Source organism: Salmo salar, chromosome ssa27 (assembly GCF_905237065.1).
Source record: "Salmo salar chromosome ssa27, Ssal_v3.1, whole genome shotgun sequence".
NCBI lineage: Eukaryota > Metazoa > Chordata > Actinopteri > Salmoniformes > Salmonidae > Salmo > Salmo salar.
In genome coordinates, this window is record NC_059468.1 from 11324247 (window position 1) to 11346611 (window position 22365).

A 22365-nucleotide genomic window follows, 5' to 3' on the forward strand; every position below is an offset into this window, starting at 1 on the left:
TTGTGTTGGGGTTTATTTTGTTTATTTTTTTGTTGTTGTTTAAGGTGCATCCGGGGTATGCACCTTTGGGGGGGGTACTGTCACGTCCTGACCGGTAAAGGGGCTGTTTGTTATTGTAGTTTGGTCAGGGCCTGGCAGGGGGTGTTTGTTTAGTGTGGTTCGGTGTTGTTTGTGTTATGTTCTATGTTAGTGTATTTCTATGTTATTTCTAGTTGGTCTATTTCTATGTGGTGTTTATTGGGTTGACCTTCAATTGGAGGCAGCTGCTTCTCGTTGACTCTGATTGAAGGTCCTGTTTATAGGGGTGTTTGTTCTATGGGGGTTTGTGGGTAGTTATTTCCTGATTTAGTGTTTGTTGCACCTGACGGGACTGTTTGGAGTCGTTTGTTTTTTGTATTCGTGTTTATTTTGTTTTCCTTCTTCAAATAAAAAAGATGAGTATACATTTCCCCGCTGCGTTTTGGTCCACTCCTTATGACAATCGTGACACTTTATTATTGTTTCAGCTGCTGATTGCTGATTTAAATGATCTATATTTCTTTATTTCAACAATTGCACCATAAACAATTGTTCACCAATTCCTAAGAATTACGACCAGGGCAATACTTGCCCTATAAATGAATAAAGTCTCCTACTCTCAGAAAATATTGACTTTAAGATTAAGATCACTTTATTGGTCAATTACACACTGGGTCCAACCGAAATATGACTTTGACTTTCAACCCAACCACTCTGAAAGACACATATATACACAGGCTTTTGGAGAGGTGCGGGGAGCTATTGTGGGGGGGTTAATTGTTTTGCTCAAGGGCACAACAGCAGGCAATGGCATCTAGGATTTGATACCAACAACCCTCTGGCTGCCAGCTCACTTGCCAACAGATTTTCTTGTTGGACATTGGATTTCAATTTGCAACCTTCCGGTTGCTGGCTCGCCTCTCTAACCTTTCAGCCCTCTTCAATCAGATCTGAACATTGTAAAATCAGAGTTGCAAAACGTCTTCCCTGTAAATCATTAACTTTTTCTGTAAAGCTTAATATCAGCTGAGTTCTGGACAGGTTCCCAAAGCTTTCAATTGGTCTCTTGCATTTTACAGTTGCAGAAACATGAGATTCCCTCTTCTGACAATAAGTTACTTTCCCACGCTCATGGAGTTCCAGAGTTCACTGTTGTGGTGAAGTAGCACCCTGTGTTGACTGTGTTTAGAACTGGACAGCTCTCAAGTATGGGGATAAGCAAGGAGTTGCTGGGCAAGAAGACTATTGTCGTAAGTGCATCCAACATCCAGCTTCTTTTCAATGTTTCACTAATGGAAATGGTGTATAATGAGATATGGGTAATACTAAACTTAAAGCCTGCAGGTAATATTCATCATGATGCAGTCATAATGTATTGTAAGACTTTTGTCTCATAATCATTTCATTGCAATCTTAAGTAAATACCAACCAGTTGAAATGTTGATACATAGACATAACATATTATAATCGTTATTATAAAACCTTACAAAGGCTCATAAATGCTTAATGTAAGTTATAAAACATACCAGCAGGCTTTAAGTAGTTTAAGTGTTACCGAGATAGGAAATGCATAAGATGGATTGGATTTATGGGAAAGGGTGTAATTGTACTTTATAATGCATACAAATAAACTACTCTTGGGAGAATACTTATACTACTCATGAAATGCACTACAAAAAAATGCTCATGACAATCAAAAGGATACTCGTAAGGCATATAAGGTCATTGTTTGGGAAAGTTTTTTCAGTGGGACTGCTAGCTTTACTATCACAGTTGTGTGCTTATTGTGTATTGCCCACTCCACATGCCCAGTGTATTTGTGTCCTTTGCACATTTTTTACCATATGTTCTCCACAGTGACTCAGCAACCCTACATTTTATTTTGTAACACTTTACAATAAGGTTCCATTTGTAAAGGGGTAATAAATGGGTTAGAACGGTTATTTAATCATTTGCAAATGCCTTATAAACCATTAATAAACAGTTATATCACATTGGCCAAAATAGTGTAATAACTGGTCAGTGTTTGCCAAATAGTAAGCCAATATTTACCTCCTGTTATTAACCATTTATAAATGCACTTATAAATGTTTATAAGATTAACCTTTATGTCATCTTGCAACCTCATTTTCAATGGTTGCACAGTTAAACTATAGTCATTTTCTAACTTTTGGGTGTGATGCATTGTTGCTCTGTCCCAGGAACAGAGGAGGTTGGTTTTTATGATGTGTCTTGACTGACCTTTGAAACCCTGATGCCTTGGTAATTACATCCAGGACATTTTTCAATCGTCATTACCCCTTAACAGATGACCAGATAATATCAACACACATCACTTCTCTGTGATAGTCTAAGTATGGTGAACGCTCTGCTGTGAAATGGTAACCGTAATACCTTTGATTGGTGAAACATTGGAGGAGGTATCCTCTCACAATGTTGATTGTTTTGGTCTTCACACCATTTTTTACATTTACATTTTAGTCATTTAGCAAACGCTCTTATCCAGAGCGACTTACAGTAGTGAATGCATACATTTCATACTTTTTTCCCCCCGTACTGGTCCCCCGTGGAAATCGAACACACAACCCTGGCGTTGCAAACACCATGCTCTACCAACTGAGCCACACGGGACCACACCACCCACCATTCATTGACTGAACATGTTTAACAAAGTGTTGAATCTTCTCTCATGTATGTAGTGATGAGTACCCAATACTGCCTATAAGTATGTCTAACTTCTGACTGAACTCTCAAATCATCTATAAATGATTTACCCACATGTATAACTGCTAAAAGTATACCTTATTTTAAAGGTGTCAGACCTAGAAACGTTTATAACTGAGTTAACAACATTTATAACTGCTAAAAGTATCATGTTTCTTAAACAACAGGCCTGTAAACATTTATAACTGAGTTATCAAAAAATACATTTAAAGGTGCAGTATCGCTCCACCATTTCCTGGTTGCTAAAATTCTAACAGTTTGCCTAATTTCAGTTTATGTAACAAAACAAGCAGTCATTGTGTAGAGAATCATTGTACCATCTAAACCGCTGTGAAATATACTTTCCATAACCAAAGATATTGTATTTTCAGCTGTTTGAAGCTGGTGTACAAAACAGAAAGTAAAAGACGGAAAAATGAAACGTAAAACCAGGAAGCATTGAAATAGCACACATAAAAACAGATCTATCACTTCTTAGACTTGCTTTCAATGAGAATGACAGATCTATACACTTTAACCCTAACCCTAACCAGACCACCCTAACCCTAACCAGATCTAACCCTAACCCTAACCCTACCAGTATTTATAACTTCAAAAAATAAAATACCTTAAAAGAAAGTGGAAAACTTCTGGCCATTTATTCATGTTGTTACAAACATTTCTAACAGTATATACAATAATCTCCTCAAACATGCAATACATAGTAAGAAAAAAATTGAATTTAATAGAAGGATACATTGGGAAAACAATTTTAATTGCAGTGACTCAAATCTGTAGCCTATCATTGGAATAGTGAGTAGCCTAGCTAATTCAGATAAACAGGGGTGTCTTTTTCTCCCCTTTTTAACATTACCAATCAGAAGAGAAATTGACAGATTAATTATTTAAAATACAACATAATGGTCCCATTCTGTCTTCATCCGCTTCTTTCTTGTTAAGCATTTTCACATCCTGACATCTGAGACTGTAACGGTCGTTGTAGTAAGTGGACCAAAGCGCAGCGGGTTGAGTGCTCATTATATATTTATGTAGAACACTTAAGAAAACAAAACAAGAAAACGTATGAACGAACAGGATTACAGGCTAAACATAGCTATGCAATCACAACTTCCCACAAAACCCAAACAAAGCACACCCCTCTAAATAGGACCTTCAATCAGAGGCAACGAGGAACAGCTACCTCCAATTGAAGGCCAAATCAATAAACTAAACTTAGAACTAAAAAGACTAGACTACAACATAGAAATATACTAACATAGTACATAGGCCAAAACCCCGGAAAACACTAACCAAACACCCCTCTACATAAACACACACCCCGAACCACATAAAACAAATACCCCCCTGCCACGTCCTGACCAAACTACAATAACAAATAACCCCTTTACTGGTCAGAACGTGACAGAGACCTTATGGGAATGTTTGGGAGATAAGAGGAATTTATGACAATTTAGCATAGACAATACTCTACTATAGCGGTTCCTAAACTTAGGGTCGCAACCCCATGTGGGGTTGCCTGATATGAAAATGGGGTCGCGGGAGAATTTCCAAAATCCGTGTAAAAATATATATTTTTAATTATTAATATTATAAAATCATCTTTGTCTCCCTAAATCACTGTAATATGGTTAACCTTAAAAATTTAAATGTGTAAGGACCGACGCTGGAGACGAGAAGCAAGTACAGGGAGTGAACATTTAATGGAAGACGCCCCCCCGAGGGGAAGTGGGAGCAGGCATGACAAAATGACAATTAATTAAATGTAATAGTAAAAATTCAACCAGAGAGAGTCCTTAGATCGTGGGAAAAGGCCGCACTTGACCCTTGCACTTGAATCATACCCACAGCGAATGGCTAAGCCCGCTACGCTATGAAACCACACACTATTGCAGAGACTTTGAAATTACCGGCTGCAATTGATATGGTGAAAACAATGTGTGGGGAGGCAGAAGCACAGAAACTCCCATCAATACCTTTGCCAGATAACCCTGTGAAACTAAGAATGTATGCTAGAGCTAGCAATTAGGAGGAAACTGACTGAACAACTCAAACTCCCCAGCTTATGCTCTCCAAATGGACGTTAGCTGTGAGGGCCGAGATGACCATGCAATGACTTTTGTCAGCTACATGTCAGGGGATGCTACTCACGAAGACATATTGTTCTGTCTCACAATTCCCGAGCATGAAATGGCACAGGGGATGTTCAGTGTGCTGCGTGGCTATATTGAAGAAAAACAGATTCCGTGGGGTTTTAGGGCTTTCCTCTGAGGTCCTGGATGGCAGGAAGCTTGGCCCCAGTGATGTACTGGGCCGTACGCACTACCCCCTGTAGTGCCTTGCAGTCGGAGGCCGAGCAGTTGCCATACCAGGCAGTCATGCAACCAGTCAGGAAGGTCTTGATGGTGCAGCTGCAGATCTTTTTGAGGATCTGAGGACCCATGCCAAATATTTTCAGTCTCCTGAGGGGGAATAGGTGTTGTCGTGCCCTCTTCACGATTGTCTTGATATGTTTGGACCATGATAGTTTGTTGGTGATGTGGACACCAAGGAACTTGAAGCTCTCAACCTGGTCGACTACAGCCTTGACGATGAGAATGGGGGTGTGCTCGTCCCTCCTTTTCTTGAAGTCCACAATCATCTCCTTTGTCTTGATCATGTTGAGGGAGAGGTTGTTGTCCTGGCACCACACTGCCAGGTCTCTGAGCTCCTCCCTAGAGGCTGTCTCATCGTTGTCGGTGATCAGGCCTACCTCCGTTGTGTCGTCGGCAAACTTAATGATGGTGTTGGATTCGTGCTTGGATATCATCATCATGATTCCCACCATTTAGCCTTAGCTTGTTATGTTATCCACTGCTAGCTAAAACTACTAATAGCCTGTGTTTAACATGTAACTCTGTGTTGTTGTATGTGTCGAACTGCTTTGCTTTATCTTGGCCAGGTCGCAGTTTCAAATGAGAACTTGTTCTCAACTAGCCTACCTGGTTAAATAAAGGGGAAATAAAAATAAAAACAAAAAATAAAACTTTCTAACACCAGTAGCTAGCTACCACAGATGAAAGGGGTTAGCTAGTTATCACTAGCTAGTTAGCTAGCTAGCTAGTAAGTTCGTCTTAAAATTGGAACCACTCATGTTAGTGTGTAGAAAAATAATGCTAGCTAGCTAACTTACCAGCTAACAGCTAGTTAGGTAACTACTATAGCTAGCTAGCATGCTAATCCACAAACGCTAGCTAAACAAAAGCTAGCTAAACTTAGCTAACTGAGCAGTGTGCTAAATCATCCAGCAGAATTTCTCTATTCAAAAGTGAAACAAATTGCATAGAGAATTTACCCTCTCTCCATATCATCATTTTGATCCTGTGAACAATGATTATTTCATGCAATCTCTTCTTTCTGGACTTTGCACACTTCTCATAGCCACGTCCATCATGATTCTGCATTATGCACTGTCACATAATGTCAGTGTCAACACAACATTCTGGACACGTTCCAGGTCATCTTTATTTCAAACACGTTTCACAGATGGGCAGATCTCACAAAGTAGGGGACATTTTTCAGAAACCAGCACCAGTAATATGGCTTGAGATCTTCAGATGAGGTCTCTTCAGATGAGGCCTTTAATATGTGTACCAATGCATCATCAGGGTTTCAAATGTGGGGGAAAGACACATCATGGGAGTTGACCGTTGGTCTGAAAACCAACCTCTTCTGTTTCTGGGACAGAGCAACAATGCATCACACCCAAAAGTGAGAAAATGACTATAGTTTAACTGTGCAACCATTGAAAATAAGGTTGCATGATGATACATAAGGGTTCAATATTATACGCATTTGGAAGTGCATTTACAAATGGTTGATAACTGCAGGTAAATAGTGGCTCACTATTTGGCAAGCACTATTTTGACCAATTTGTTACAACTCATTTATTAATGGTTAATAATGCATTTAAAAATGATTAAATAAGCGTTAATATCGTAATTACAAACCGTTTATAAACCCTTTACAAATGGAACCTTATTGTAAAGTGTTACCGTCTTGGTATACCACAGTAAATGGGATGCCCTTTTTTCAAAAACATTTTGTAATAGAACTAGTGTCTTTGTGGTTGATACTTGTACTGATACTGATACTGTGTGTGTGTGTGTGTGTGTGTGTGCGCGTACACGTATGTATGTGTTTGTGTGTGTCTGTATGTGTAGATAGGTGCTTTGGCGATCTCTATGGTCACCATAATCCTAGGGCTCGGACTGGGGCTTGGTTTACAACTAGAGGACTGTCGAAACAAAGGTACACTATTTCTTATTGGAGCAGATTCTGTAAAAAAATCACTTACACAACCACAATATGTATAATTACAATAATATGTGATATTTGATATCACCACTTCAACAATAAAATGAAGACTTCCTTGGTGTGCCAAATCAAATTGGCTCGTGGGCCGGATTTGGCCCGCGAGCCATCAGTTGGTGCCCCCTGTTCTACTGTATAAGCTGCACCTGTGAAATCCACTGGAAGTGCTCAGTGTACCTTCATGTGTTCCAGTGGTTCCCAATACCTCCTGCAAGAACAGATGCTATGAGCCCTTCGACGATGAGACACCAGGCTGTCGCTGTGATACTCAGTGTGTCACCAACAATAACTGTTGCTATGACTTTCAGGACATCTGTTTCCAACCAAGTGAGCCATGTTTACTGTAAATTACATCAGTGGTTCCCAATCTCTGGGGCGCACCACAGCACTCTGTAGGGTAGCACCATGGTTTAGCCGGAGGACAGATAGTTTCCGTCCTCTGAATATATTGACTTCAATACAAATCCTAGGAGGCTTATGGTTCTCACCCCCTTCCATAGACTTACACAGTAATTATGACAACTTCCGGAGGACATCCTCCAACCTATCAGAGCTCTAGTAGCGTGAACTGACATGTTGTCCACCCAATCAAAGGATTAGAAAATGAATCTAGTACTGAAAGCATAAACTGTTCAACTATTGTTTTTGTCTCTCTTTGAGTCAACTACTCACCACATTTTATGCACTGCAGTGCTAGCTAGCTGCACTGCAGTGCATAAAATGTGGTGAGTAGTTGACTCAAAGAGAGACAAAAACAATAGTTGAACAGTTTTGAACAAATTCATTTCTTTATAAATGAAGGAGAAGCAAGAAAGAGAGAGAGGTTTCATATTTTTTGCAAATGCAGCTAGCTAGTTTAGCCTCCTCAAACACCCAGCTCAAACAGAGGGATTCTATGTTATCTAGCTGGCTATGACTATCCAACACAACACTGGAACTCTTCCAGTGTCGCTTTTGGTTTAACAAATGTATTGCCACCGGGGCCCGCCGGTGTAACTGCTAAACTGCTTACTGACTATACACTGTAATGTTACTGTATGATTGTAGCGGTTTACTAATGTGTTAGTTATTTTAGCTATGTTGACTATGATGTTACTTTAGCTAATATGGTGACAACGATGTAGGCTGTGTGTAGTGGTTATGATATGGTTTGGCTTGGAAAGGTTTTTTCACCTGGTCACATACAGCTGATGTGTTGTGCATTGAAGTGCACAAACAAAGAGAAAAGGTGAGAGGATGAGAGTGAATAGATGCGAGAAGGAGTACAACGTAGCTGCTATGAAAGTGAACTGTGTTTACACGGGGTGTATTCATTCCGCCAATTCTGTTGAAAAACGTTTCTTAAACGGAAGCAAACAGAACGAAACAGGGATGAACATACCTGAACTCTCGTTTGCAACTGTTGGACTAATGATTACACCCTCTTTACCAGCTAGATGCAGGCAAGAGTGTGCAAGGCCTCACATGTTTCTCTTGACCTGTGTGCACCTAGGTTGTAAGCTTTCATTCATAGGCTAGGTTTTAGCAACCTCATGATATTATAGGGAAAATTAGAGTATTATGTAGTAGCCTAAACCTATCGATGTTACATTGAACTGGGTGAATGGAATATGAATGACAGTCATCCAATATGCTGTAATATAAATAACATTTTACATTTTTGTCATTTAGCAGACGCTCTTATCCAGAGCGACTTACAGTAGTGAATGCATACATTTTTTTTCGTACTGGTCCCCCGTGGGAATCGAACCCACAACCCTGGCGTTGCAAACACCATGCTCTACCAACTGAGACGCACGGGACGTTTTTCATAAGGTCATGCTCATGAAAAAAAAACGTCCTCCCGCATCATAAACGGCACCGACCGCCACTGGGTCTTGTCATGTCTAATTTTTTTATGATAGCATATCATGACCGATAGGGTTCAAGTCTACCACTTTATTCAACTAAGAAAACACTGAACTTTGATGACAGAACTGTTACCTTCTTCACATATCAGCTTATTATGGTTTAGCTAGCTTCACCACTTCTAATGGCTTTATCCAACAGCTCAACAATGGGAGTGCACCAAACTGCGCTGTGGAGAAACGAGGTTGGTGGAGAGCAGGTGCCACTGCTCTGACGACTGCCTGGGTGCTGGTGACTGTTGTACCAACTTCAAACATGTCTGTCAAGGTGAGAAGAACGTTATGAAATGTTCAGGTCAATGTACACATTACTATGTATCCATGTGTGTGCATCCAATGGACTCAATAGCTCAAATGTTTGCATTGAGACAGATTTGGAGGAACACTTGAAATGATTTTTTTTCTTCCATTTTCTCACTTGTACTTGTTTTCCCATAAATGAAGGAGAGACAGAATGGGTGGCAGATGACTGTGTGGATTTGGCGAGCCCTAAATGTCCAGCGAAGTACGTTTTAGTGCAAAAAGGAATGCACAAAATTGAAAAAAACAAGAATGCCAAGATGATTAGAAAAAGCTTCAATATCTACCTGAATTACTAAATTAAATGTAAAATGTAAAATTCTACATATTTTCTAAATGTTTCTAAAATCTATATTTTTACCCTTAGCTTTAAACTGCAGCCGCTGCTCCTCATCTCACTGGACGGCTTGAGAGCAGAGTATCAACAAACATGGAGTTCCCTCATCCCCGTCCTAGACAAACTGAGTGAGTCCCATCATCCCTTTGTCAGATGGGATCAGTTTGTGCCATCATCCCTATTCAACTGCCGTAACCATACCAATGGGCTTGCACATAAGGGCTAATCATTTTCAATATCCTTATCCCTCTAACAGGAAGCTGTGGCACCTCTGCACCTTACATGCAGCCTGTGTTCCCCAGCATTACCTTCCCTAATCACTACACCATTGCCACGGTTAGCCTCATACTGTATATATCCTCACACAGAACCCCATTGTTATGCACTATGCCAGGTATGACTTTTTAAAGACCCACAGAATTGTATATTAGCCAAAAAGGGGATATCAAATATACAGTTGAAGTCGGAAGTTTACATACACTTAGGTTGGCGTCATTAAAACTAGTTTTTCAACCACTCCACACATTTCTTGTTAACAAACTATAGTTTTGGCAAGTCGGTTAGGACATCTCGGTTAGGACACAAGTAATTTTTCCAACAATTGTTTACAGACAGATTATTTCACTTATAATTCACTGTATCACAATTCCAGTGGGTCAGAAGTTTACATACACTAAGTTGACTGTGCCTTTAAACAGCTTGGAAAATTCCAGAAAATGATGTCATGGCTTTAGAAGCTTCTGATAGGCTAATTAACATAATTTGAGTCAATTGGAGGTGTACCTGTGGATGTATTTCACGGCCTACCTTCAAACTCAGTGCCTCTTTGCTTGACATCATGGGAAAATCAAAAGAAATCAGCCAAGACCTCAGGAAAAAAATTGTAGACCTCCACAAGTCTGGTTCATCTTTGGGAGCAATTTCCAAACGCCTGAAGGTACCACGTTCATCTGTACAAACAATAGTACGTAAGTATAAACACCATGGGACCACGCAGCCGTCATACCGCTCAGGAAGGAGACGCGTTCAGTCTCCTAGAGATGAAAGTAATTTGGTGCGAAATGTGCAAATCAATCCCAGAACAACGGCAAAGGACCTTGTGAAGATGCTGGAGGAAACAGGTACAAAGTATCTATAACCACAGTAAAACGAGTCCTTTAACGACCCAACCTGAAAGGCCGCTCAGCAAGGAAGAAGCCACTGCTCCAAAACCGCCATAAAAAAAGCCAGACTACGGTTTGCAACTGCACATGACCTAAGTTAAATAATTTAAAGCCATTGCTACCAAATACTAATTGAGTGTATGTCAACTTTTGACCCACTGGGAATGTGATGAAAGAAATTAAAGCTGAAATAAATCATTCTCTCTATTATTCTGACATTTCACATTCTTTAAATGAAGTGGTGATCCTAACTGACCTGACAGGGAATTTTTTTACAAGGATTAAATGTCAGGAATTGTGAAAAACTGATCTGTATGTATTTGGCTAAGGTGTATGTAAATTGAAGACTTCAACCGTATAATAAATAAAAATATACATCAGCTTGTGTCATTACCAAAACTGTGTCATTAATTTTGTATTCTTCTTCACAAAATGTCCACTGTGTCATCTTTAGGGCATGTACTCCGAGTCCCACGGGCTGGTTGACAACAAGATGTATGACCCTGTGTTCAATGCTTCCTTCAGTCTGTCAAACGACGAGAAGTCCAACCCCAGATGGTACCTTGGTCAGCCTGTGAGCCCACCCCGCTGCTTTCTGCTTTGCCATTCACATTGAGACCTTTAGAGAGTTAGATAAGCAAGATAAGAATACTTTTATTTATTTTCCCACAGTCAGATACTGGGCCCACTGCCATCTTTTGATCATAGCGTTGAAAGTCGGGCCTGACGTCGATATATATATTTTTTTCATTGTGTGTAGTCCATTTACGTGGGTTGCTGTAGTTCACAAAAGAACACAACTCTCTGCTCAACAGAATACTTCGATCAGTACTGAGCAGTGATTTGAAAATCTTCTCACTCATAACCTTGCCATTGTAGATTTGGCACACTGCCAGTTACCAAGGACTAAGAGCAGGAACGTATTTCTGGCCTGGCTCAGATGTCAAAATCAATGGCAGTTTCCCAGACATCCACGTAGACTACAACGGGTAATATAATCAGGAATACATTATTTTGTTTCTCATATATGAATAGACCAATAGCTTTATTGCCCTTGGATGATAAGAACTGTCATTTTCTATTATCATGCCTTTAATTTAATTTCAGAAAAATACCTTTTGAGGAGAGGGTCTTCACACTCCTGAAGTGGCTACAGTTGCCAGATAATGAGAGGTAAATCCCCCATTTAAGTTAGAGGCATCCCAGCTACTAGCAAGCCTTTATCAGAGACATTCAAGCCTAAAGTGCATTGTGTATAATGTCGTGGTGTATAACAATTGTTGTCCCTGCAGGCCAGATTTCTTCACGTTGTACCTCGAGGAGCCGGACAAGTCGGGGCACAGCTTTGGTCCTGTCAGTGGAGGGGTAAGGTCAATAGGAAAACAACCAGGATGCATCTCATTAGTCTGAAGTTATTTCATATGCAATTAACTGAAATACCTTGAGAGGCGAAGGGCAAACAACAGGTTTCTGTCCACCATATTGCTTTCTCCTGCCCTGTGTTCTCAGATCATTGCATATTAAGGGAAGGAGAAGAGGTGAGGAAGCAACTGCAGACTATTGAAATACCTCTGGTGCAACAACCTTACAACAATCTGCAGGTCAAAGCAGGTTCAGGATTGTTAAGCTTATACTGTATCTACCATTCGAGAGCTTGGGACAATAAAGCTATATCTGCATTTTAAAAAAAAATGTTGTTATTGACATAGCCTTGTTCTGTTCAATGTTCTCTACCTATAAAGTACTCTAAATGCAACAATTCATGTTGTTACGTTCAAAAGAATACAAGAAAAAATTGCTGACACCATTCAAACCAATGAGAGTTCGGAACATTAAAGCCAATTATCTCAGAATAATATTTTTTCTGATAGAACTTTATAGTCCAAAGCTCTCGCATTAATAAGATACACTTCAGACGCTCTGAAGTACTTTGATGAAATGGCCCATAAATCTTTATTAATAAAATAACCAAAATGACAAAATAACTAATATTAGAATTAACACTACTGCAGAGTTCCTGCACCTAAATATAAACAGTACCAGCACACAAAATGAGTACTGGCACCTATTTCAGTCAAGCATTAAGGCTGCCGCCTCAAAGGTGTTGTTCAATTCCTGTCAAGGACAAAACAGCAAAAGGTCATGATGTACTGCTTTGTTGTTACGGAATGTAATCCAAAAAGGCTCACTTCTTGTGTTTAGGTCAGGCATGTGTCGAAACTACCCTTTGTTTTTGTTCTCGTAACTGCTTTTAACATGCTTTTATAGCACCACAATCAACCCCTGACACAACTCTCATTAACAACAACATATGGCAAGTATCTTCACTGACATTTTCAACCTGTCCCTGACTGAGTCTGTAATACCAACATGTTTCAAGCAGACCATCATAGTCCCTGTGCCCAAGAACACTAAGGTAACCTGCCAAAAATGACTACAGACCCGTAGCACTCACATCTGTAGCCATGAAGTGCTTTGAAAGGCTGGTCATGGCTCACATCAACACCATTATCCCAGAAAATCTAGACCCACTCCAATTTGCATACTGCCCCAACAGATCAACAGACGATGCAATATAGATTGCATTCCACACTGGCCTTTCCCACCTGGACAAAAGGAACACCTATGTGAGAATGCTACTCATTGACTACAGCTTAGCGTTCAACACCATAGTGCCCTCAAAGCTCATCACTAAGGACCCTGGTACTATACACCTCCCTCTGCAACTGGATCCTGGACTTCCTGACGGGCCGTCCCCAGGTGGTAAGGGTAGGTAACAGCACATCGACCACGCTGATCCTCAAAACGGGGGTCCCTCAGGGGTGCATGCTCAGTCCCCTCCTGTACTCCCTGTTCACTCATGACTGCATGGCCAGGTACGACTCCAACACCATCATTAAGTTTGCCGACCACACAACAGTGGTAGGCCTGATCACCGACAACGATGAAACAGCCTATAGGGAGGAGGTCAGAGACCTAGCCGTGTGGTGCCAGGATAACAACCTCTCCCTCAACGTGATCAAGACAAAGGAGATGATTGTGGACTACAGGAAAAGGAGGACCGAGCACGCCCCCATTCTCATCGACGGGGCTGTAGTGGAGCAGGTAGAGAGCTTCAAGTTCCTTGGTGTCCACATTACCAACAAACAATCATGGTCCGAACACACCAGGACAGTCGTGAAGAGGGCACGACAAAACCTATTCCCCCTCAGGAGACTGAAAAGATTTGGCATGGATCCTCAGATCCTCAAAAAGTTCTGCAGCTGCCCCATCGAGAGCATCCTGACTGGTTGCATCACCACCTGGTATGGAAACTGCTCAGCCTCCGACCGCAAGGCACTACAGAGGGTAGTGCGAACGGCCCAGTACATCACTGGGGCCAAGCTTCCTGCCATCCAGGACCTCAATACCAGGCGGTGTCAGAGGAAGGCCCTAAAAACTGTCAAAGACTCCAGCCACCCAGGTCATGGACTGTTCTCTCTGCTACCACACGGAAACCGGTACCAGAGCACCAAGTCTAGGTCCAAAAGGCTTCTTAACAGCTTCTACCCCCAATCAATAAGAGTCCTGAACAGCTAATCAAATGGCTACCCAGACTATTTGCGTTGCCCCACCTCTTTTATGCTGCTGCTACTCTCTGTTTATTATCTATGCATAGTCACTTTAACTGTACCTACATGTACATATTGCCTCAATTACCTCGACTAACCTGTGCCCCCACACACTGACTCTGTACCAGTTCCCCCTGTATATAGCCTCGCTACTGTTATTTTACTGTTGCTCTTTAATTAAATATTTATTTTTATTTTTTACTAATCTATTTTCTACTTAACACTTATTTTTCTTAAAACTGCATTGTTGGTTTTGGGCTCCCGAGTGGCACAGCGGTCTAAGGCACTGCATCTCAGTGCAAGAGGGGACACTACAGCCCCCGGTTTGAATCCAGGCTGAATCACATCCGGCCGTGATTGGGAGTCCCATAGGGCGGTGCACAATTGGCCCAGCGTCGTCCGGGTTTGGCCGGGGTAGGCCTTCATTGCAAATAAGAATTTGTTCTTAACTGATTTGCCTAGTTAAATGAAGGTTAAATAAAATAAAATCAATTGGTTAAGGGCTTGTAAGTAAGCATTTCACTGTAAGGTATCTGTAGTATTCAGTGCATGTGACAAAAACCATTTGATTTGATTTGATAGACAGAGCAACCCACTGAATGATTTTGATCCATGACCGCTGTATACAAAACACATGGCTTAGATTCAATGCTGAACGCCAAGTTAAAGTGCTCACCAAAAGGTGAAAGTTCAATGTCTTGCACACATGTGAACAAATGGTGCTGTTGACTATTATGTTGGGCATACTTTTTCTCCATTGAAAAGGCCCCTTCAAATCAGTTGCCTTATAAATGCAAACATATTGTTAAATCATCATGATCCAAAGTTATGATGTAATGACATTTACATATTGTAGTAACCCCAAGAGAAAATGACATAGATTTTTTTATTTTTATAGAACTCAACATTTGTTTTCATATAACCGTGCATAAATCACAAGTAAACACACGTCAAAGTGTGTTTACTTTCTGTAAATAGACTGGTACTTAACAATAATCAAGGTTTAATTATGATGAGGTTGCCATTAGCCTTGGTCAATGAAGTCATTGAAGACTACAGTCACAGATGTAACAGTCTCACAAGTTTCTCACTGTATTTCAGTTGATCGAGGCTCTCACAGGAGTGGACAAGGTCATTGGTCAACTGATGAACGGACTCAAACAGCTAAACCTGCATCAGTGTCTCAACATCATCATCGTAGCTGACCACGGTAGGAGGCTAATAAATCAAAGGAATCAAATGTATTCGCCCTTTACCTCCACAAATCTGACATCTGGACAGCAAATGGACCTCTTTCCCATAGACCTAGTATATCTAAAAATGGAATGTATTTAGAATAATATGGAATTAGTCTACAAACATGAAAAAATAGTAAGCATTGTTGTATTAGTGTTGTGGCTTAATAGTTCAATGCTGTACAAATAAGTTTGTGTGGAAACTTCAACAAAAACTTTATTGGGCTACACCAATAGGTATGGAGGACACAAGTTGTGACAGGAAGGAAGTCCTCCAGGATCTACTCCAGGTGGAAAATGTTGGTGGTCTATATGTCTACGAGGGACCTTTTGGGAGAATTAGATCCAATGACAAAAACCAACCCTGTGAGTGTAAGACCAAACATGTAGAAAATGTACCTTTTCTTTGTATCGCAATAAAAATGACATATTCCTGTTGTTTCCTTTGACAGTGGACTCGGCCCAACTTGTAGCCAACATGACGGTGAGTAAGAAGCAAAAAGAAATCATTCACCTTGATTTAAACTAGCCGTGATTGCCATATTGACTGGAAATGCTCCAATTGAGGAATAATCAAATGTTTAGGCAAACTGAAGATGTTCATATGTTGTTTGTATTCAGTCCCATAATGTTTTGTCCCTCATACTGTATCTGTTATAGAAACCTACTGATTAATCAAAAATATTGTGTTGTTTTCTTGGGATTCCAGTGCAAGAAGAACGGTCAGAAGGTCAAGCCTTACCTGAAAAACTATCTGCCCAAGCGGTTCCACTACGCAAACAGTAGACGGATTGAGGACGTCAGCGTGATAGTCAAACCAGGATGGCTGTTCGAGAGGTACCGATTTAAGAAACTCCACCCTACTTCATCAACATAACCCTGGTGTGGATTTTAGTAGGGCATGATGTAGAAAAATGTTGGCTTCTTACATATTTCTGTGTTATGTTGTAGATACCCAGGGTCTTTGACCTTCTGTGCAGGTGGAGCTCATGGGTATGACAATGATGATGCCAGTATGCATGTGAGTAGGAAGGAGATCCATTTACTCAAATAAATCAGTTAGTTAATGAGTACAAACTTCATTTGATTGGTTTAAAAAATATACTGAACAAAAATATAAACGCAACATGCAACAATTTCAACGATTTTACTGAGTTACAGTTAATATAAGGAAATCAGTCAATTGAAATACATTTATTAGACCCTAATCTATGGATATCACATTACTAGTCATGGGCACAGCCATGGGTGGGCCTGGGAGGGGATAGGCCCACCCACTTGGGAGCCAGTCCCACCCACTGGGGAGCCAGGCTCAGACAATCATAATGAGTTTTTTTTTCCCCCCATCAAAGGGCTTTATCACAGACAGAAATACTCTTCAGTTTCATCAGCCGTCCCAGTGGCTGGTCTCGATCAATCCCGTAGGGGAAGAAGCCAGATGTGGAGGTCCTGGGCTGGCGTGGTTACACGTGGTCGGCGGTTGTGAGGCTGGTTGGACGTATTGACAAATTCTCGGCTTACGGTTGAGAAATTAACATTCATACCTCTGGCAACAGGTCTGGTGGACATTCCTGCAGTCAGCATGCCAATTGCACGCTCCCTCAAAACTTGAGACATCGGTGGCATTGTGTTGCAAATTTTAGAGTGGCCTTTTATTGTCTCCAGCACAAGATGCACCTGTGTAATGATCATGCTGTTTAAACCAGCTTCTTGATATGCCACACCTGTCAGGTGGATGGATTATTTTGGCAAAGGAGAATTGCTCACTAACTGGGATGGAAAAACAATTTGTGCAAAACAATTTAGAGAAACAAGCTATTTGTGTGTATGGAACATTTCTGGAATCTTTTATTTCAGCTCATGAAACATGGGACCAACACTTTACATGTTGTGTTAATATTTTTGTTCAGTATGTATTATATATATACACACACACATCTTTGAACTGAGTGTACAAAACATTAGGAACACCTGCTCATTCCATGACATAGACTGACCAGGTGAAAACTATGATCTCTTATTGATGTCCCTTGTTAAATCCACTTCAATCAGTGTAGCTGAAGGGGAAGAGACGGGTTAAAGAAGGATTTTTAAGCATAGAGACAATTGAGACATGTATTGTGTTTGTTGGCCATTCAGGGGGTGAATGGGCAAGACAAAATATTGAAGTACTTTTGGATGGGATATGGTACCGGTTTGTGTCAAGAACCACAATGCTGCACAGTATCCTCTGTGTATCAATAATGGTCCACCACCCAAAGGACATCCAGCCAACTTGACACAACTGTGCGAAGCATTGCAGTCAACACGGGCCAGCATCTCTATGGAACGCTTTCGACAACTTGTAGATAGCCACGAGGAGGCTGTTCTGAGGGCAAAAGGGGGTGCAACTCAAAATTAGGAGGGTGTTCCTAATGTTTTTTACACTCAGTGTACAGTGAGGGAAACAAGTATTTGATCCCCTGCTGATTTTGTACGTTTGCCCACTGACAAAGAAATGATCAGTCTATAATTTTAATGGTAAGTTTATTTGAACAGTGAGAGACAGAATAACAACAAAATAATCCAGAAAAACGCATGTCAAAAATGTTATAAATTGATTTGCATTTTAATGAGGGAAATAAGTATTTGACCCCCTCTCAATCAGAAAGATTTCTGGCTCCAAGGTGTCTTTTATACAGGTAACGAGCTGAGATTAGGAGCACACTCCTAAAGGGAGTGCTCCTAATCTCAGTTTGTTAACTGAATAAAGGACACCTGTCCACAGAAGCAATCAATCAATCAGATTCCAAACTCTCCACCATGGCCAAGACCAAAGAGCTCTCCAAGGATGTCAGGGACAAGATTGTAGACCTACACAAGGCTGGAATGGGCTACAAGACCATCGCCAAGCAGCTTGGTGAGAAGGTGACAACAGTTGGTGCGATTATTCGCAAATGGACGAAACACAAAAGAACTATCAATCTCCCTCGGCCTGGGGCTCCATGCAAGATCTCACCTCGTGGAGTTGAAATGATCATGAGAACGGTGAGGAATCAGCCCAGAACTACACGGGTGTCACGAATTCCACCGACGGTGGCTCCCCTGCCTGCTCGGGCGGCGCTCGGCGGTCGTCGTCACCGGCCTACTAGCCGCCGCTGATCCCTTTTTCCTTTTCGTTTGGTATGTCTTATTGTTTGCACCTGTTCCCCATTTGGTTCTCTTGATTTATGGTTATTTAAGCCTGTTTAGCCCGCCCAGGTTTGTGCGGAATTATTTTGCGTCAGAGTGTGTATTGTTATTGGATGTGCTGGCGATCGACAAGTATTATTTTATATGCATGCTGTGTACCTGTTGTTCTGGGCACTTTGCATTTTTCACGCCGGTTGTGTTGGCGTCGACCGTTTTTGTGTTTATTGGAATAAACACAAATTTCCTTACCTCTGCTCTCTGCGCCTGACTCCTACCACCACTCCTAGCAGTTACTGACAGAATCCCGCACCGCTATGGAGTCAGCAGGAGCAGCCTCCCCTCCTCTCCCATCGATGGAAGAACGGGTCCTCCATCATACCACCATTCTCCACCGAATCGGCTCAGCGATGGATCAGATGATGGAGAGGATGGACCGATGGGAGAGGAGTGGCCTCCCTACCGCATCCCCCGCACCAACTCCCCCCCCAACAGCTACCCCTCCACCGGCGTCCGGACCCGGAGCCTTGCGCCTGGCTCTCCCCAGGGAGTACGATGGAGCGGCGGCTGGGTGCCAGGGGTTCCTGCTACAGTTGGAGTTGTACCTGGCTACCGTTCGTCCGACTCCCTCGGGAGAGGAGAGCGTAAGCGTCCTCGTCTCCTGCTTAACGGGACGTGCCCTGGAGTGGGCCAACGCAGTGTGGTATGGCCCAGACTCGGCAAGGGATCACTACCCCGAGTTCACCCGCCGTTTCCGGGCCGTGTTCGACCACCCAGCAGAAGGCCGGGCGGCGGGTGAACGGCTGTTCCACCTGCGGCAGGAGACGAGGAGCGCACAGGATTTTGCTCTGGAGTTCCGGACCCTGGCTGCTGGAGTGGGGTGGAACGACAGGGCCCTGATGGACAACTATCGGCGTAGCCCCCGGGAGGACGTCTGCCGGGAGCTAGCCTGTCGGGACACTACCCTCTCACTGGATGAACTAATAGACATGTCCATTCGTCTCGACAACCTGCTGGCTGCTCGAAGGGGGTCCGGACCGGGCCCTGTTGGTTCCACCTCCAGGTCCTCCAGCTCCCGTCCCTCTGGAGCTAGGGGGGGCCGCGTCCAGGGGAACCGGAGGAGGAGGCTCCTCCTGTACCCAGTGTGGTCGGAGAGGACACACTACCGACCGGTGCTGGGCGAGCTCCTCTGGGAATCGGGATGGCAGGCGGAGCACTCCTCGTTCACCTCAGGTGAGTAAGCACCAACCTCACCCAGAGCTCCCTGTTGGTCATATGTTCGTTTTAGTAACTTTCCCCTTGTTTTCTCCCTCTTTCCAGCATAAGGCGCTAGTCGATTCAGGCGCAGCTGGAAACTTTATGGATCGTGGGCTCGCGTTAAGGCTAGGGATTCCCCTGGTGTCGTTGGACCAACCTTTCCCCGTGCACTCCTTAGATAGCCAACCATTAGGGTCAGGACTGGTCAGGGAGGCCACGGTGCCACTGGACATGGTAACGCAGGGGGATCATGGGGAACGGATTAGTCTCTTCCTCATTGATTCGCCTGCGTTTCCGGTGGTGCTGGGGATTCGCTGGCTGGCCAATCACAATCCTAATATTTCGTGGAGACAGGGGGCTCTCAGAGGGTGGTCAGAGGAGTGCTCAGGCAGGTGTAAAGGAGTTTCCATCGGTGCGACGACGGTGGAGAGTCCAGACCAGGTTTCCACTGTGCGCATTCCCTCAGAATATGGCGATTTGGCTATCGCCCTCTGTAAAAAGAGGGCGACCCGATTACCACCTCATCGACGAGGGGATTGCGTGATAAACCTCCAGGTAAACGCTACACTTCCCAGGAGTCACGTGTACCCATTGTCACAGGAGGAAACGTTGGCTATGGAGACATATGTCACGGAATCTCTGAGACAGGGGTACATTCGGCCCTCCATGTCACCCGTCTCCTCGGGTTTCTTTTTCGTGAAGAAAAAGGATGGAGGGCTGCGTCCGTGCATTGATTATCGAGGTCTAAATTCTATCACAGTAGGGTTTAGTTACCCGCTACCTCTCATCGCTACGGCGGTGGAATCATTTCACGGCGCGCGTTTTTTCACGAAACTGGACCTCAGGAGCGCATACAATCTGGTGCGTATCCGGGGAGGAGACGAGTGGAAAACCGCATTCAGTACCACATCAGGCCACTATGAGTACCTCGTCATGCCGTATGGGTTAAAGAATGCTCCAGCCGTCTTTCAATCCTTTGTTGACGAGATTCTCAGGGACCTGCACGGGCAGGGGGTGGTGGTGTATATTGATGACATCCTGATCTATTCCGCCACCCGCGCCGCGCATGTCTCCCTGGTGCGCAAGGTGCTTGGGCGACTGCTGGAGAATGACCTGTACGTTAAGGCTGAGAAATGTGAGTTTTTCAAACGAGCCGTTTCCTTCCTGGGGTATCGCATTTCCACCTCGGGGGTGGTGATGGAGGATGACCGCGTTAAAGCCGTGCGTAATTGGCCGACTCAGACCACGGTAAAGGAGGTGCAGCGGTTTTTAGGGTTTGCCAATTACTACCGGAGGTTTATCCGGGCTTTGGTCAAGTTGCTGCTCCCATTACCTCACTGCTGAAGGGGGGTCCGGCGCGCTTGCGCTGGTCAGCAGAGGCGAACAGAGCGTTCAGTCGCCTGAAGGAGCTCTTTACCGACGCTCCCGTGCTGGCTCATCCGGACCCCTCTTTGGCATTCATAGTGGAGGTGGACGCGTCTGAGACTGGGGTGGGGGCCGTGCTATCACAGCGCTCGGGCACGCCACCCAAACTCCACCCGTGCGCTTTCTTTTCCAGGAAGCTCGGGCCGGCGGAGCAGAACTATGACGTGGGGGAACGGGAGTTGTTAGCTGTGATCAAGGCTCTGAAGGTGTGGAGACATTGGCTTGAGGGGGCTAAGCACCCTTTCCTCATCTGGACTGACCACCGTAATCTCGAGTACATCCGGGCAGCTAGGAGACTGAATCTGCGTCAGGCCAGGTGGGCCATGTTCTTTACCCGTTTCCGGTTCACGATCTCTTATCGGCCAGGTGCACAGAACACGAAGGCCGACACACTGTCCCGCCTATATGACACCGAGGAGAGGGCCATCGATCCGGCTCCCATCATTCCAGCGTCGTGCTTGGTTGCTCCGGTGGTATGGGAGTTGGACGCGGAGATCGAGCGGGCGTTACGGTTGGAACCTGCACCATCGCAGTGTCCGGCAGGTGTTCAGTACGTGCCGCTTGGTCTCCGTGATCGATTGATTTGATGGGCCCATAATCTCCCCTCTTCGGGTCACCCTGGGATCGAGAGGACAGTGCGGAACCTGAGGGGAAAGTACTGGTGGCCCACCTTGGCCAAGGACGTGCGGTTGTATGTTTCCTCCTGCTCGGTGTGCGCTCAGAGCAAGGCTCCTCGACACCTGCCTAGAGGGAAATTACACCCCCTCCCCGTTCCACAGCGGCCGTGGTCGCACTTGTCAGTGGACTTCCTCACTGACCTTCCCGTCTCTCAGGGGAACACCACTATCCTGGTCGTTGTGGATCGGTTCT

General features: G+C 43.6%; 1 protein-coding gene across 2 annotated transcripts in view; it reads left to right on the top strand.

Annotated features, from left to right (window-relative positions):
• The first annotated feature begins 977 nt into the window (after positions 1-977).
• The window catches only part of LOC106588363 (venom phosphodiesterase 2), a 39117-nt gene continuing 17729 nt past the window's right edge, over positions 978-22365 (top strand). The window contains exons 1-16 of one of the 2 annotated variants that reach the window (XM_014177271.2): positions 979-1268; positions 6942-7029; positions 7285-7419; positions 9142-9267; positions 9444-9504; positions 9667-9764; positions 9893-9972; positions 11254-11373; positions 11679-11788; positions 11907-11972; positions 12092-12164; positions 15512-15620; positions 15883-16011; positions 16098-16129; positions 16355-16482; positions 16597-16666. In XM_014177271.2, coding sequence (XP_014032746.1) covers positions 1227-1268; positions 6942-7029; positions 7285-7419; positions 9142-9267; positions 9444-9504; positions 9667-9764; positions 9893-9972; positions 11254-11373; positions 11679-11788; positions 11907-11972; positions 12092-12164; positions 15512-15620; positions 15883-16011; positions 16098-16129; positions 16355-16482; positions 16597-16666 — 1467 coding nt within the window. In that variant the 5' untranslated portion in view covers positions 979-1226. Of the gene's footprint in view, positions 1269-6941; positions 7030-7284; positions 7420-9141; positions 9268-9443; positions 9505-9666; positions 9765-9892; positions 9973-11253; positions 11374-11678; positions 11789-11906; positions 11973-12091; positions 12165-15511; positions 15621-15882; positions 16012-16097; positions 16130-16354; positions 16483-16596; positions 16667-22365 lie in introns of both variants that reach the window. The other variant, XM_045709456.1, reaches the window with a different exon arrangement.